This window comes from Chelonoidis abingdonii, chromosome 1 (genome assembly GCF_003597395.2).
Source record: "Chelonoidis abingdonii isolate Lonesome George chromosome 1, CheloAbing_2.0, whole genome shotgun sequence".
Lineage (NCBI taxonomy): Eukaryota > Metazoa > Chordata > Testudines > Testudinidae > Chelonoidis > Chelonoidis abingdonii.
In genome coordinates, this window is record NC_133769.1 from 167,887,947 (window position 1) to 167,905,050 (window position 17,104).

The 17,104-nt window shown below is 38.2% G+C and overlaps 1 protein-coding gene across 1 annotated transcript in view; it reads left to right on the forward strand.

Moving 5' to 3' along the window:
• The window catches only part of ZPLD1 (zona pellucida like domain containing 1), a 31,185-nt gene that overhangs the window by 9,187 nt on the left and 4,894 nt on the right, over positions 1-17,104 (forward strand). Inside the window, exons 2-8 of the mRNA XM_032804529.1 lie at positions 2,689-2,909; positions 6,617-6,798; positions 7,486-7,558; positions 11,028-11,125; positions 13,308-13,388; positions 14,861-15,032; positions 16,895-17,003. Of these exons, the coding sequence (XP_032660420.1) occupies positions 2,689-2,909; positions 6,617-6,798; positions 7,486-7,558; positions 11,028-11,125; positions 13,308-13,388; positions 14,861-15,032; positions 16,895-17,003 (936 nt within the window). The remainder of the gene's footprint in view (positions 1-2,688; positions 2,910-6,616; positions 6,799-7,485; positions 7,559-11,027; positions 11,126-13,307; positions 13,389-14,860; positions 15,033-16,894; positions 17,004-17,104) is intronic.

Genomic DNA, 17,104 nt, shown 5'->3' on the forward strand with positions numbered 1-17,104 from the left:
ACAAGCCAAACAAGCTAGCCAACAAGCAACTCACGTGCCAATTAAGCCAAAACAAGCCCGATTTCTGCATTTTTAACCCAGGTTTGGCATATCTGGTTGAAAGGCTCAGATTTTCAATTCAGATGTTTCTCTCTCTCTTTCTTCTCAGAAATGACCAGAGAGCGGTGGACCTCAAAAAACATCTTGACGAAAACTTCATCAAAATAGATAATCTCTTCAAAATGTTCTGGCTTTGTCAAAGCTGAATATTTTGATTAAATTTTATGGTGTCTGAAGTGTTCCAACAAGCTTCCTTAGTCTACTTTTAATTTAGTTGATTCTAAGGCAAACTCTCTCTCTCTGCTCCTGTTGTTTATGAGTAACACAAAGGAGATGCAAGTTGCAGTGGGAGTGTGAAAAATTTGTAAATTAGGCCCACACATGTAAATTACTAGTGTTCAGTGTCATAAATTCAATAGAAACGAGCCTGAATTAGAGCATTCAGGGAGAGGTGGTAGGGATATTTGCCTCTGGGTTCAGACTCATCTCTAACATCTGTACTCTGTTTTTGTATTGCAGAATGGGAAAATTATACAGGAGTAACCCTAGGTACAGTGACAGGGAAGAACTTGGTATTGGGAAAGGCCAGATTGTTATGTTATAATCCAGTGGTAATAAATACATAATTAACTGAGCTAGGGCACTGCTCCTCTTAAAGTCAGTAGGAGTTTTGAAAATGACCTTAAAGATAAAGTAAAAGCACACTTCAAAAGTTGGTAGGAGTGAGGGTGAACACTTTTATTTTGCATTTACATTTGGCTGGTGGTAACACTGCAGGATAACCTTAATGGCACATTCCTGTTGCTATGTCCTCTTTTCCTGCTGCCCCCTCCTCCTTAACATATAACTGCAATGAGTGACTTGTTACCCATATCTACTGAAGGCAAAGGGCCTGATTCTTCTCATACCTTTGTAAATTGGGGAGTAATTCCATAGAAGTCAATAGAATTGCATAAGCTTATGTGTGAGGAAAATCTGAGCCCAAGTCAGCCCAACTCCTCCTACTTGCCTCCCACACCCATTTCTGCCCAGTGCTTAATGTCTAACATGTAGAGCAGGACAGAGTTTGGCCTGTTTTGTACTGTTTTTGATTATTTTTTCTTTAATGCCACCATTTAAGGCTGCATGTAGTGTTGCTGTAGCTATGTTGATCCCAGGATATTAGACACTCACCTTGTCTCACTATTGAGGCTATCTAAATGAAATTAGCTGGGCTTCTGTTGCATGGGGAAGAGCCAGTGCATTGTAATGGAGATTCATTTCCTTCTGCTGTGGCAAATGCAGCACAACAATTTATCTGAGCAGTCGTAATGGTATAGTATTGACTGAAGTTGTTCTGCCATTTTTAATAGCACTAAATCAGTAAGTAAATGCAATAAACTAGTTGTTGTTTAAAGGAGTAATGCCTGCATTTAACATGCTGAAAAATGTCTCTCTTTGTAGAGCACTGAAAAAAATGTTTAATAGTGTGCTGTCAGGAATGCATCTGAAGACAAACTCTATATTATCTTGCACTGAAGCTAAACATAACTATCACTTGTTCCTCTAGCCCAGGGGTTCTCAAACTGGGGGTCGGGACATCTCAGGGGGTCATGAGTTCATTACATGGGGGTTGCGAGATGTGAGCCTCCACCCCAAACCTCCCTTTGCCTCTATTTAAATACGTAAAAAGTGGTTTTAATTCATAAGGGGAGGTCGCACTCAGAGGCTTGCTATATGAAAGAGGTCACCAGTACAAAAGTTTGAGAACTACTGCTCAAACCTGTTGTGATGTGTACATTTTTTTTCACTGAAGATCACAAGAGTCTTCAGGACTTTCAAACACAAGGCCAGTCTTCATCTAAAAATGTTTGGAACAGAAAGAAGTGACTAGCTCTAATTGTCATTTTCTAGGTGTTTTGTCTTCAAGGTGTTACAATGTGCAGTACGGTAAATCTCCAACATGCTTCACTGTATTGATCACTATCTCTTGCAAGCCAACTGATTTGTATTAATGCTAATGCTAAGTGTTCTTAAAAAGGAAAGCTTCAGAACAGTCATAATGAATTATTCTTATAAACTGTTGATTGCACTTCAGTCCTTTAACTGTCCTGTTTGAACCTGTACTTGGCATCTGAAGTGGACTTTATCCTGCCTCAGATAAGCACTCTCAGCTTCTATGAGAGTTGTACAGTTGCAGTGGAGGGCAGAATTCAGCTCCCTGAATTTCTGTTGAAATCAGTGGGAATTACAAATGTGTTTATACAATGCCTAGCACAATGGTGTCATGTTCCACAAAAAATAAAGGCTTCAGGATCAGGCCCTATACATTTAACCCTTTGCCCATTTGTATCCCTTGGCATTCTCTCAGTTTATCAATGAGATTATGATTTATTTAATGGTGAGATTTTGGGTAGTCACTTAAATTCCCTGGTAGATTATATTGCCAAGTATTTCAGTTCTGATTCTTCATCAGCCTAGTTAAAGAACAGATTAGTGAGTTTTTTACTTGATATGAATCAAACCCTCTGACAATAGTATGAAGAGTGATTTGACAGAGCTGTAGAATATAACCAGACTAACTGATGTAGGAGTCATCCTAGCATTCCTATACAGTTGTCAAATGAAATCCCAGTACTTACATTTGCTTTTCCTGTATTTTCCTTACAGCTGAACGAGATATCAGTGTCTACTGTGGAGTACAAGCAATTACTATGAAGATTAATTTTTGCACAGTTCTTTTTTCTGGTTATTCTGAAACAGATCTGGCCCTGAATGGGAAACATGGGGACGCTCACTGCAAGGGGTTTATAAATAACAACACCTTTCCAGCAGTGGTCATTTTCATTATCAATCTCAGCACTTTGGAGTCCTGTGGAAGCATTCTAGTGGTAAGGCAAGATCACTGACAGATTGTATAATTGCTAGTAGTGCCTGGAATAGAGTGTGGGGGTTACTCCAGCACTGTATCCTTCACAAAACCCTCTGAAACAGTCTTATACACTTAGTAAAATAGTTCACTACACAAAAATTTGTTTTTTGAAAGAAATTGTTAGCTCATCAATTTGAGTGCTGATAAGAAGCCAAGGACTAGGATATACTGGTCAACAACAACTTTATTCTTATAGAACTAGTTGGGAATTTTCCTTCAAAAGGCTTTTTCACTGGAAAATGCAGTTTCTTCACAATCAAAACTTTCTGCAGGAATGATTCAATTTTGTGTAAGTTTTCCAAATTTCCATCTGGAAAAATGAAACAAATATTTTATTTGGGGTTGGTTTTTCATGGAAATTGTAGTTCAAGCTCCCTGAGTGAACTACATTTCCCATAGCACAACATAGTCTGCCCTCTGAGTGACATGGTGTATCATGGGAGTAACCTCTGCAAGTTCATCATGGGAGATGTAATCTGGCCAGGAATCCTGACCCTGAGTGGAGAATGGAGACATCAGGTATCTGAACTACAGCTTCCAAGAGGCACCACCATTGGGAAATGTTCTGTAATGCTGAATTGACCTGAAACAAATGCTTTGCCTTTTCTGAATCAAATGTTTTTAAAACCTCTCATTTCAATATTTGAATTTTTCATTCGACTTCAGGACAAAAATAAACATTGAAACATTGGAATTTCCCATAGAAAGGAAATTCAGATTCTCACTCAGCTCTAATTCTTATTTAATATACTGTGAATATATGTACCACAACTTCTGCTGGATGGTGTAAGACCTGCTCAAATGTCTGATCTATGTTGCTCTGTAGTGGTTGGTCAGCAGAAGGATGGAAGCCTTGATAGTGCTAACAACTAGTTGAGATTCTCTTTCAGCGGAAGGGGTAAATACTTCTGTTTCTAGAGCCAAACATTTTAGACTTGATATGCTATGCAGCATAAATGACAGCTATGATATCTGGCTGTGTGCAGACAGCCACAGATTTGTTAGACTCAAATTGTCACTTAAGGCAAGATTCTGGTACCTTTTTTGCAGCACTGTAATTTAATTAACTGTAATGGAGTTACTCCTGATTTACACTAGTGTGAATGAGAGCACAATCAGGCCTTCAGTCTTCTAAACTGTCGTATCCAACAATGCCTCAATCTGTGGGGCAAGCCCAGATTTTAGACTTGATTTCCTTTTACCCTTCAAGAATTGTTGTTCAACTTTTCGCTATAGGTAGGATCTCTGCAGTATGCTTTCAGATGTAAGGTGGGGGTTTCTGACACGCACAGGGATGGTCTGGGTCACTGAAGATGCCAAAATCTTTATTAAGTAATTTACAAAAGAATAATAATTTACAATATTTTGCCAGGTTGCCATTTATAGCCAAAGTTGGTAATGACACTTAAACTTAAGTTCTCTTAGCACTTTCTGTTATATGTCACTGTTTTCAGTTGCTTATAAGTTTGCCAAAGTGTTCAGGCTGAAACTTTCTATGTGCATTCTCTGTCTCAGGCTGAATTTTCTTTTTAAAGGTTCAGCAAAAATAGTTCAGTTGTTTCCAAGGGTAAGGTTAAGAAAAATGGGTAGTGTTGCCAATGCTAAAAAACCCCTAAACTTTTTTGTGGCTTTTTTATTTTTTAAAAAGAGCTCTACCCCAGCCATAGTTTGGAGCAAGGCCTTGAAATTTGGAAGATAGCTCTAGGGTCAGATAGATGAAAATTACCCAGACTGGGCAAAATTTATAAGCCTCTGAAAATTGCTATTTTGACATGTTCATAGAGCTTGTTAGAAATTTGCTGTTAAAATCTCTGACCATTCCGATTGCTCTGTGCAGGCTCTCATTTCCTGTGGAGCTCCCTATATAGCAAATTCTCTGAACGTCTGCTCATGCCCTGCAGGGCTTCCTATGTGTAATGACGAAGCAACAGCTTGGGGGGAAACAATAGCAACCCACCACCTACAACCCCTATGGCTTTGGAGTGCTGGGCTGTGAGTCAAGAGGAGACCATGAATACTGATCTCAGCTGTTCCATTCATAGGTGTTAATATACTACACATTTCATAGCCCTTATTGCTAAGCAAGACTCGTACCTCTACTTCATGAGGGGGGCAGGCATCCTTCATTTTACAGATGGTGTAATTGAGAGGCTGTACTTCTGGAAAGGCTGGGAACAGAACACAGAACTCTAATGTGGTAGATTCCCTTAACATCCCCTTAACCACACCAGCTTCCAGAATTAATGTGCAACATTTTTGTGCTAGGCTGTACTGTCTGTAACCTCTAGGCCACTCTCTCCTCCAGAGCCAGGAACAGAACCTAGGAATCTGGATTCCTAACATTTTTCTGCTGTCTAGCAAATGGTTGTGTACACCAATGGAAAAATGTATGGGGAGTAAGAGCCTACTATTGCTACCAGGTTTTCTTTTACTTCAAGAAATCAAGTTGTGCTATGAATCTAAAGGTCCTGGGTTCAAACCCTGATGAACTACCCAGGTGTGCAGTGGGCAGCGTGATTTGATGAATTCCTGTTTTTTTCCAGTTTTTCTTTTTTAAAGATATGAGAGATTACATACAAAAACTACATCAAAACATTGCAAAATCAGGCAACGCCACAGTTAATCTCATGCAACCTCAATGTGACCCTGTTGTGTACATGCATTATAAATACTCTTAATTACATATTCACATACTGTCTTCTCCACATGACCATTAACTCACATAGTACATGGGATATATGGTAAATGAATCAGTGGGTTGCAGGAAGAGAAAGGATATTCACTTGTGTTTTGAAGGCATGAGATGGGGACCCAGGAGACCTGGGTATTTCTGTGTCAGCTATATACTTATGTGATGATGAGCAAATCAGTCATAATTCAGACATGCCAGGGCCTGAATGAAGGTTACACAGCCAACTTTAATTGTGGCATTGTCTAAATATTGAGTGCGTGGATTTGCAGCATTGACATTCTTTTAACTTAGTTTTTGTGTGAGTAATTTATCATATATAGATATGCATCTCCAGACAGACAGACATAGGCATTGACCAGAAATTCAATTTTTTGGCTTGAATTGCTTTACTGTCTCATTAATATCACTTGAAAAATACTATAACTCTCCCATTTGCATCATCTATTATGTGATTTGGAATCCTTCACAAGCCAACATACCGGTAGCGGCCACACATCACTTCAGTGAGTGGGATTCTTTGTAAAATAACTTCATTTTCAAATATTAAAAGCTCCAATATTTTGTTTCCTTTAAAACTGAAAATAACTGCTTCTTCAGCCCTCCCACCCAGTGTTCCATGGGAATTCATCAGGAATGGTCAGAGAAAATGCCCATCTGAAAAATTATTCATGGGACCTCAGGACATTCCAGATCTGTGTTTTAGGTGCTACAGTGAGCCATATTTTGCATTCAGTCAGACCCCTGTAATCCCAATTGACTACAGGCTCTGCAGGTAAAATAGAAAACAGAATCTGATTTAGTAAGTCCAGTTCATCCCTGGTGTACTGAATGAAGTTACACCAAAGATGAATTAGGCTCAAAGTGGCAGAATTTTTCAGTGTGTTTGTATTTCTCTCTCTCTCTCTCTCTCTCTCTCTCTCTTTTTTATGTGCTTAACCTTCTGGTAATATCTTTTTTCATACCTTCCTCAATAGGTATCCTCCGTTCCAGGCATCAATGCATATGGGAATGTATCAGTGGTACAGATAGGTAATGTTTCAGGCTACATAGATACGCCAGATCCACCAACGATCATCAGCTACTTACCAGGGCTTCTGTACAAATTTAGCTGTAGCTACCCATTGGAATACTTGGTCAACAATACACAATTGGCTTCGTAAGTATTCTTTTCATTCATTCATTCATATTTATATGTATAAGGGTGAGGGTATCTGTCTCCATGCATCTGCACACCCCAACATTTATCTCCATAAAAATTGTGCTCTTGTACTGATGGTGAAAAAAGTAAAACCAAGATTGTGGGAAGAAGTGGCAGGGAGAAAGTGGAGACTGAAGAAAGAAGAAAAATTTACTAGAGGATCCGTATAATAAAATGATTTACCAAAAGCTGTGTAGTTTGCCTGACTGGTGTAAAAATTTGCCTTCTAAATGCATGTGGTTTTATGACTGAGTAGTACCTGCATACACATTTTAAATTTCCCATGCAATATCATTTTTTTGTGCAGGGTAATCTATGAATATGTAGTGCAAGGGAACACATTTTCCAGGAGCAGACACACTACATCATGGAGAACTGGTTCTTTTATGCCATTTTGCCTTTTTGCTAATTATTTGCCTGATTCATGTTTTTAATAGCCTCCATTATTGCCAGTATAGTTAAGGTCCTGTCATTGTCTCCACTATAAATTCCTATTTTCAGAGGCTTCTAACACAAACCTTAAAAAAATCATTCCTTATGATGTAGCTCAAGAACTGATTAGGAGTAAAAAAGCACCGAAATAGGAAAACACAAGCACAAACAAACAAAACCCTTAAACAGTTCTGGTTTCTAAATCTGTTCTAGGTCATCAGCTGCTATTTCTGTAAAAGAGAACAATGGGACATTTATCAGCACTCTGAGTTTGCTCCTTTACAATGTAAGTATAAAATTAGTAAAACAATTTATATGTAATATTCTCTGAATTACATGGCTGTGGTTCTCACTGACAGAGCAGAATTAGGCTCCTTATGTGTTCATTATGTTCTGTTTTCCCCAGCAGGGAAGCAGGCCTTTCAGACAGTTGTCATTCATCTAATTATTACCTTGTGCTTGTCCTTTTTTTTTTTTTTGGAATGTACCTGTTTTCTCTCTTCTTAGTCTCTGCCCTGAATGACCTACCATCTCTCTTCTTTTATTCTGCGTTTGCACAGCGTCTAGTGCAATGGGGGTCTTGATCAACAATTAGGGCTTCCAGACCCTATGGCAGTACAAATTATAATAAGTGATGCACTAGAATTCATATTTATTGCATATCGTACCTGCATATTATATCTATTCTAAATATGATCTTATAACATTATTGATATGTTAAATTTCTCACAAACATATGTAGATTCAAGCCTTGTCCAAATATGTTGACCATTTTAAATAGGAGTGAAGTATGCAGGATTTCCCCCCAATCTATACATCCATACAGGTGCTTTATTGCAGGACTTTGGATACTGCATGGGTTAATATTTTTAATAACAGCTTTTGGCTGCTGACACTTCTCTCATACTTTTTCAGATAATTGAGTTGAATATACATCACTGTATAAACTTTTATTATGTGAATGTGGACAATGACAGTAAAACATAAAAAATGTATGGACTTCTATTTTTAACAGCAACATTAATCCCAGAAATATTTTTTGTTGATTAAAATTTTTATTCAAACATTATAAATACCTGATTTAAATATCAATTTTTCAATCTATCAAGCAACATTTTTGTAAATTATGAATCTGGGTTTTTTTTCTGCTTTATTATTCATGTAATCATGATGCTGAGTTATAATTCATGCAACTGATTTAAAAGTCAATGCTTTTTTCTTGGAATATAATGAGCTATAAATATTGTAACAGGACATTTTCCCAAGGCATTTTTTTAAAATTCATGTTTGGAAATTTGTCATTTGGCAGAGCAGAGTTCTTAAAAACAGATTAAAATGTGTTAGAATGAAGATTATATTTCTCCCATTTTTAAATAAATTTGTAATCAAAAGGAAAGAGAGCCAACTTCCTCAAAACTACAGGAATTGAATAGTGGATAGGAAGAGCCATTCATAGTTTCTGCAGTGAGAGAATAGTAACATACATTAATATCATGCCAGAAGATGCCCCAAATGAAGTGCCCAAGCTTAAAGGGCCTGATCCCGCCCAACTAAAGTCAATAAGATCAGATCCAAGGTATTTAAGTAATTAAGAATGAAAGCATTGGTAATTGACTCTGGGTTTTGATCTTGTGAGTTTTCCTAGAAGATACACTGCAATTCACAGAAGCACAAAAAAGCAACCACACAAAAGTATTAAGATAATCTTAGCAATTGTAACTATTTTTAGGCACATGTACATAGATGATCTATACAGTAAACTTTGCTCCTGTTATTAAAGATCAACATTTACAAATGCAGACTCCAGAATCAGACATTTAAAGCCATATTTAAGTATATAAAAGTCCTGCTTGTCAAAGGTGTTGTGCATTTGTAGCACCCAAAGACTCTGTGGCTGTGAAAATCAAGCTGCTTTTTAGATGCCTAAGTTTAGACACCTATATTTGAACGCTTTAGGCAGGCTGTTTATTTTTTTTTGTCACTTATTTCTCTAATGTTTATACTCCTTATCCTCAAATCCCTTTCTTCCCCCCGTGACTTGTTGATGTTTTCATTTGTTCTGTTGTGCTACTTCGTGTCTTTGCCGTGTGTGAATCCATCTGCAAAATTCCTGGATGCAAGCACAAAACTAGCCATTACGGAAAAGACCTAAAGAGATTAATAGGGATTAAGGTTTGGATTTTCAAAGGAGCCTAAGGGATTTAGATACCCATGTGTAAATCTTTGGGTGTGACTGCAGCATGTCTAGCTCAGGTACTGAGTTAGCTTTGCTCTAATTAGTTTGCTAAAAATAGCACTGTTGTCATGGCACCACAGGCAGTGCCACAGGCTAACTGCCCAAGTACAATCCTTTGGATATATACTCAGGCAACTAGCCCATGCCATGGTCTGTGCTGCTGCAGCTATATTTAGCAAGATAGTGTGATCAAATTTAGCTACACATGTTGCAGTCACCCCTCCCAAATGCAGTACGAGACCTGTCTTTAGACTCCTTTGAAAATCTCAGCCTAAACCAATAGCAATCTATAGGAATTGCTCCAGAAATCTGTAGGACATAATAAGAGTGAGATCTTTTCTACAGATTCTCTTAACCAACCTAGAGATTTAACAGAGAAGTACATCCCTGCTATCAAATTCTACTACTTGGTTTAAAAGTTCTATAGCCAGTTTTCTCTCATTCTCTTTAGCATTCTAAAGGACACTTCCATAGGGGTGAAGTATATAGAAAGTTATAAATTCTGTTTTTCATTCCATTAGAAAAATCACAGGCTTTGCACATTTAATTTAATATTTTCCAAACTTTCTGGTGTCTGCTACACCATCCTGGTTTTATTGTGACACAGCTTCTGCAAGGCAGGACTTTTTGAAAATGTGGACTGAGTCTTGGGTATCCTCATCTCCCACTAGAGATCTTTCTCCCATATGCTGAACTTCCCCCACCAATCCCCTATTTCTAATGCTCATCTGCAATATATTAAATGATGTCCCCTCTAAGTGCATTTTGTATTGCTAAATTATGTCTTTGTGAATGAGTTCCTACTTCAGCTCCTGGAAATCCTGGCTGGTAGGCCCTCTTTGTGAATTTAGCAGCATACACAGAGCACCAGGGTACATCCAACCAGTGTCTTTGATTGTTTATGCTCCAGGTACATTACAACATGGTGGGTGTTATGCTCCCTTCCTGCTCCCTGTCTCAACTATTTACATGGCTTGATTTCTTCTCAGGAGTACCCAGCTGGTGAGCTAATTACCTCATTAGCTTATCAGGCTCTCTACAGATGCAAGTGATCTCTTTTACCCTTCCAAATCCAAACAACCTAAGTCATTTCTTCTCTAACTATACCTGGTGCCCTGGGTGTTCTAAGTGACCAGGGTGCTGGCTTCCAAAGAGCTCAGTTTATAACCTGTCACAGTCTGACACACCATATTCATTTTACAACATTGTACAAGCTGTGATTCTCTCTCTCTCTCTCTCTCTGTACACACACTTACACTAGTTTGGTAATGGAGCTTCTGAAAGGAGATGATTTTTAAATACAATCTTTGTTACCTAACACTTTTAACGTGTCGTTTCCCACTAAAGCTGCATTGTGTAGAGCAAAACATCTCTTCTAATCATCTGAGGGAAAACCTTGAACTGTGCAAAACTCGATAGCACTGCTGTTTCCACTAAACCAACTGACCAAAAAAGCTTTTGTGTTGCATGGTGTTGGTATTGCCATTGTGTTACAGCAACTGTGTGTTTGTTTTTTCAGGACTCAACCTATAGCCAGCTGCTGGTTATCCCCAGTATAGGTTTACCTTTGAAAACAAAAATATATGCAGCAGTGCGAGCAACCAACCTAGATGGCAGGTACAGTAAAAGATGTTGTTTCTTCCCTTTCTAATTTTTGCAGCTTTTGAGCAGCATCAATCACCATGTAAATTAATAATTCTGTATGGCTCTTTTTTTTTGGACAGCCTTTTATATTGAGGCTTGGTAGAATCTGATATTTTTTAAAATAATTTTGATGGATAACTGATTATTTTCAAGCATTGCTTTTTATTAATTTAAATGTTTATAGGTGTGGAAACCTATGGGAGTGTCAGACAATAGGAGAGTCAATTATTTAATGACAGTACACATTGAGATTCAAAAAGTTAAATCTTTATAACTGTTAAATTACAAACTGTCAACATCATGTCAAAATATATAAAGTAAATATCCCTACATCAAACTCTTATAACTTCTCAAGCAGCGTTTTCTTACTTTTTCTACCTGTACATTTTGAGTATTATCGATGGAAATATTCTTTGTAGGTTTGTGTCTGTACAGTGAAATCCATGTTTACTGATTAAAAATCTAATACTTCCAACCCTATTTACAAGTAATGAAATGGCTAATCTGTGTGAATCACTTCTCTCTGTGGGATGGAATCAGATCTGTTTTGTTATGTGTCGCAGACCTTTTATTGGTAATCATCAACAAAAATTCTCCTTGAGCTCAAGGGAGGGAGTCTTGGGCTTTTGTAAGAGGAGGAAACAAAAGGGTAGGAATAAATGGTCAGTTTCAAGAATTGAGAAAGGTAAATAGTGGTGTCCCCCAGGGGTCTGTACTGGGACCATTCCTATTCAACATATTCATAAATGATCTGGAAAAAGGGGTAAACAGTGAGGTGACAAAATTTTCAGATGATATAAAACTAGTCAAGATGGATTGCAAGAAGTTACAAAAGGATCTCACAAAATTGGGTGACTAGGCAACAAAATGGCAGATGAAATTCCATGTTGATAAATGCAAAGTAATACACATTGTAAAACATAATCTCAACAACATACAAAATGATGGGATCTAAATTAGCTGTTACTCACAGAAGAAAGAGATCTTGGAGTCATTGTGGATAGTTCTCTGAAAACATCCACTTATGTGCAGCGGCAGTCAAAAAATCGAACAGAATGTTTGGAATCATTAGGAAAGAGATAGATAACAAGGCAGAAAATATTATAATGCCACTATATAAATCCATTGTATGCCCACATCTTGAATACTGTGTGCAGATGTGGTCATCACATCTCAAAAAAGATATATTGGGATTGGAAAAGGTACAGAAAAGGGCAACAGAAATGATTAGGGATATGGAACAGCTTCCATATGAAGCGAGATTAAAAAGACTGGGACTTTTCAACCTGGAAAAGAGACGACTAAGGAGGGATATGATAAAGGTCTATAAAATCATGACTGGTGTGGAGAAAGTAAATAAGGAAGTGTTATTTACTCCTTCTCATAACACAAGAACTAGGGGTCACCCAATGAAATTTAATAGGCAGCAGGTTTAAAACAAAGAAAAGGAAGTATTTCTTCACACAACACACAGTCAGTCTTTCAAACTCTTTGCCAAAGGATGTTATGAAGGTCGAGACTATAGCAGGGTTCAAAAAAGAACTAGGTAAATTCCTGGAGGATAGGTCCATCAATGGCTATTAGCCAGGATCGGCAGGGATGCAAAACCATGCTCTGAAGTGTCCCAAGCCTCTGTTTGCCGGAAGCTGGGAATAGGCGACAGGGGATGGATCACTTGACGATTACCTGTTCTGTTTTTTTGCTCTGAAGCACCTGGCATTGGCCACTGTCGTAAAACAGAATACTGGTCTAGATGGACTATTCGTCTGACCTAGTATGGCTGTTTTTATGAGGATGTAAATCCTGTCCAATGCTGCCATGAAATTCGTAGTGGAGATGATGTGCAGCAAAGTGATATCCATTGAAGTGCTCTGTGGCCACTGATCTGTAACAGCTTCTTTACTGTGGAACAGATGGGTGTAAAATCATGTTGGTTGGATTGTATCATTCATACACCGTGCAGTAATGTAAGTTATGCAGAAAAATAAAAACTATTATGCTGTCATAGAATGGTCTCAGTGAGAATGCAGGGATTCTATACACGGCTCATAATTGTACGCAACTGTGGAGGTTCAGTTCATCAGCTAGTACTATCAACTTCTGCCTCAGTTCTTATAAATCTTTTTCTCTGATAATTATCTTGCTCCTCATGCAGATGGAATGTGTTGATGGACTATTGTTACACCACTCCATCTGGTAATCCCAATGATGAGCTTCGATATGATCTCTTCTTTAGGTAGGTACTTTGCAAATCCAGCATTTGTATGTAAATGCCCTCCTTTTAAGACCGCAATTATGAGCCTCTGTATGATGGCGTGATGCTACATTTCTTGACGGGCATGAGGTTTTTAAGGAAGGCCCAATGTCTAAGCTCATAAATAACTTATTAGTCCATTACCTAGCTATTTGTGGACATAAATATTGGGTGTGCACAGGCATGAAAATTGTGTGCAGCAATGTAGATGCAGAAATAGTCATTTTGCGTGCACATACTACGGGCCTTCTACTCAAATTTCAGTGGGTATGTATTAACATTTATTTTAATGCAAGCAAGTGGGAGGATGCCCTATGGGTAGATGATAACCATCTGACATGTCTAAGGTGCTGATTCAGGAAAGTGCTTAAGCAGAAGCTTAAGTGCTGTCCTGAATGGCAATGGCTTCCTGAACTAGGACCTTAAAAAGGCTAGAAAAGAGCAGCTTGGTGTCTCAGCACCAGCACAGATTCAATCATATCAGTGGCTCTTGATGGAGCTGCTACTTTCTTTCAGAGGTGCTTATCTATATAAATCAGCTTACCTGATAACTTTTTGTTTCAGGTCTCATAATTGTTTGTAAATTTGAATTTAAATGGAACCTGGAGCTGAGCTACCTTAGTTTTGGTTTTGATGTTGCAAAATACACAATTCAGTACTGCTTTAAAGAAGTATGCGTGTGTGTGTGAGAGAGAGAGAGAGACATATATACATACATACCCTTTGTGGGCCTCTTCAACAGTGGCCCTCCTTTCAGTGGCCAACACCAGTTGCCTTCTTTCTTGTCCCAGGACTCCTCTTTTCATCCCCCACCAGCAGGCCCATCTCCTAGTCACCTGACAAGGAGTCAGGGGACTGCACTTATTGCCTCCATCTAGGGAGGCAGGCCAAATCTGGCACAGGTTCAGCTCAGCTCTAAACCCTCTTAAAGGCCCAGATCAGTTTGTGACAGAGTGTGCTTATACATACAATGTCAAGCAGACTTGATTTCCAGTTGTCAATATTGTTGGGTCCCTATCTGCATTAGCTAAGAGTGCAAAAGCAATAGGACAAAATTGTGCTCTGGTATAACTCCCACTAATATCAATAGGTGTAAACACTGCAGGATCAGGGCTAGTTATCTCACATCGTGTGTGTTCCAGACAATCTAAGGCAAGTGAATCACCTAAAGAAAATATTGGAAATGTGACATTCTTGAACACAGATCCTTTTTAGTGTTTCTAAGAGTAATTCTGACACTGAACATTTTGTTCATTGTCATTCTCTTCCTGCCTGTGCATCTGAGCAGTGCTGACTGCTCTCATAGCTGCCCATTTTGGACATGGTGGTGCTGTCTTGTTTTGCACAGAGCTTAAGCTTTGATCTTGTTACTTATAGTCACCTTATTCTCAGTTAGGGGCTATAAATCAGAGTTACACATGGTTATCCCAGTTTTAATCTTTTATAACAATTAGCTGTGACAAGGACCCACAGACCACTGTAATTGAGAATGGCAAGAGCCAGATGGGCCGGTTTTCCTTTGAGGTGTTCCGCTTTGTGAAGCACAAGAACCAGAAGATGTCTACAGTCTTCCTCCATTGTGTGACAAAGCTGTGCAGAACGGATGACTGTCCTTTTCTTGCACCTGTAAGTTTTGAGGGGGGCTCTGTCAATAATCTTTATGAATCTGTGCTGTGCCAGAAGCAGAACTGTAGGACCATTCTACACCTGTAATTTGCATATGGATAGGGGAAGTGGAGGGCATCTGGGTTGTGCAGATGAAGACAGCACCTAGAATTTGAACTTTTCGTCTGTCTCTAGAGAATGTGAACGCAACAAATGAAGAGTGGCATTTTGATTTCATCACCATTGTGTGACGTAACACTGGGAACTGTAAAGCTCAGGGAAATTAGGCTTGGCATAAGGAGTGTTCACCTTTAGGTCTCTGGGTCAAATCATGCCTCAGATGATAGAGACCAAAGGTGACCACTGTCAGAAAGCCATTCAGATCGTTTATGAAAAATGAGCTGGTGGTCTCAGTATAGCTCGTAGAAAAACGTTATTTGCATCACAAGGAACCATAAGTATGTCTTGGGAATAACATCAATAGAAAGCTCAAGGATAGAGAATGAGTTTGAGCCTTAGAGACCTATCCGCTCATTTCAAGACAAAGGTGAAGAACATTCATAGGGTGTTTGGGGGAATGTTGCACTATCACTTCCCCCTGCTATATCTATTTAGTGGGTAGAGTTTGTGAGTCTTTAATACCCCTTACCTACCAGGAGAGCTGGTCAAAAATATTCTGATAGATCATTTTTTCCATCAGAAAATGCCATTTTGTTGAAACTCAAACTTCCCGTGGGAACGTGTCTATTTTGATGAAATTTTATTTCAGGAAAAAAAAATGTATGTGTGTGGGGGGCTGTGTGGGGGGAGAGAAGCATTTTGATAAGGTCAGAAATATCTGTTTGACATTTTTAGAAATGACCATTTTGCTTTTTATTGTTGAAGACAACCTATCATTTAGACATTTTTATAACAGAAAAATGACAAAGTTGAAATGGAAACAAAACTATTTTATCAAAAGAAAATGTTCTGATATGATTTTTTTTTGAAAAATTTGTTTTGTGGGAAATTTTAAAATTCTTTGTTTTCATTGCAATTTTGAATTAAACAAATTTTGAAATCACAGAATTTCCTGTGAAATGGAAATTCTGGTTCCCACACAGCTCTGTCCAGCAGTTTTCATGATCACTAAAAATGTTTGATAGATGAGTAAATTTTTATATGGTTTTTCTAAGCCCCAATTTAGCAAATAACTTAAAGCATGTTCTTAAAGTTAAGAATGTGCTTGAGGGCTTTGCTGAATAGGGCCTGAAACATGAAGTATTAAAAGAGTCGAATTGGAATGATTGATTTTAGGTCTCAGCATGGTTTGCATCCCTAAGATATGTGTGGCCATGGTGGATGGGAAAGAGAGGAGGGTCAATTAAGGATGGATTACAGACACTCCAACATGAGACTATTCTAATATGAAAACTAATAATAAAATTTAAAACCAACTTTATGCTATTGTTCAGAATATGAGTAATCCAACATAGCTGCCCTTTAAAAAAAAAAAAAACTTAAAGGGTTTTCTAGCATCTCGACTGTCATATCTTGTATGTCCCTGGTCTAGCACATAAACGTCAGCTGGGATAGGAGCTATGAACAAAGTCTTGGTAAATTAATTACTGAAAAGTTTATTATACTGTAATATGGATATCGTACATGAGAGCAATGCAGTTCTGTAAAAGAAATGAGGCAAAATACAACTGGAAGCCAATCATTTACAACATGCTCTCTTAGGGGATATTGCATCTCTTTTTATTGCAAAGTAATTGAATGCATACAAGAAATAAAGTTGTAGTATCACTTTTAAAAGAGCTGGCATTAAAAATGATGAAAGCACAGGAAAGCAATAATTCTATTCCACTCTGAAACTGTGATTGTTTTGATTAACTGCTCAGATTTGCAGTAACAGAGAAAGAAGAGATGCTGTTAGGAGAACAACTTGGAGCGCTCAAAGCACCTCTGGAAATGCTGTCATCTCTGCTGGCCCTATCATTACAAGGAGTGGTAGGAATTCTCAAACCTTTCTGTATATTGCAGGAATTTAAAAAAAGATGAGGAAATACTTTGCTGTTTAATGAGAGTTTGCAGTGACTCAAATAAAAAAC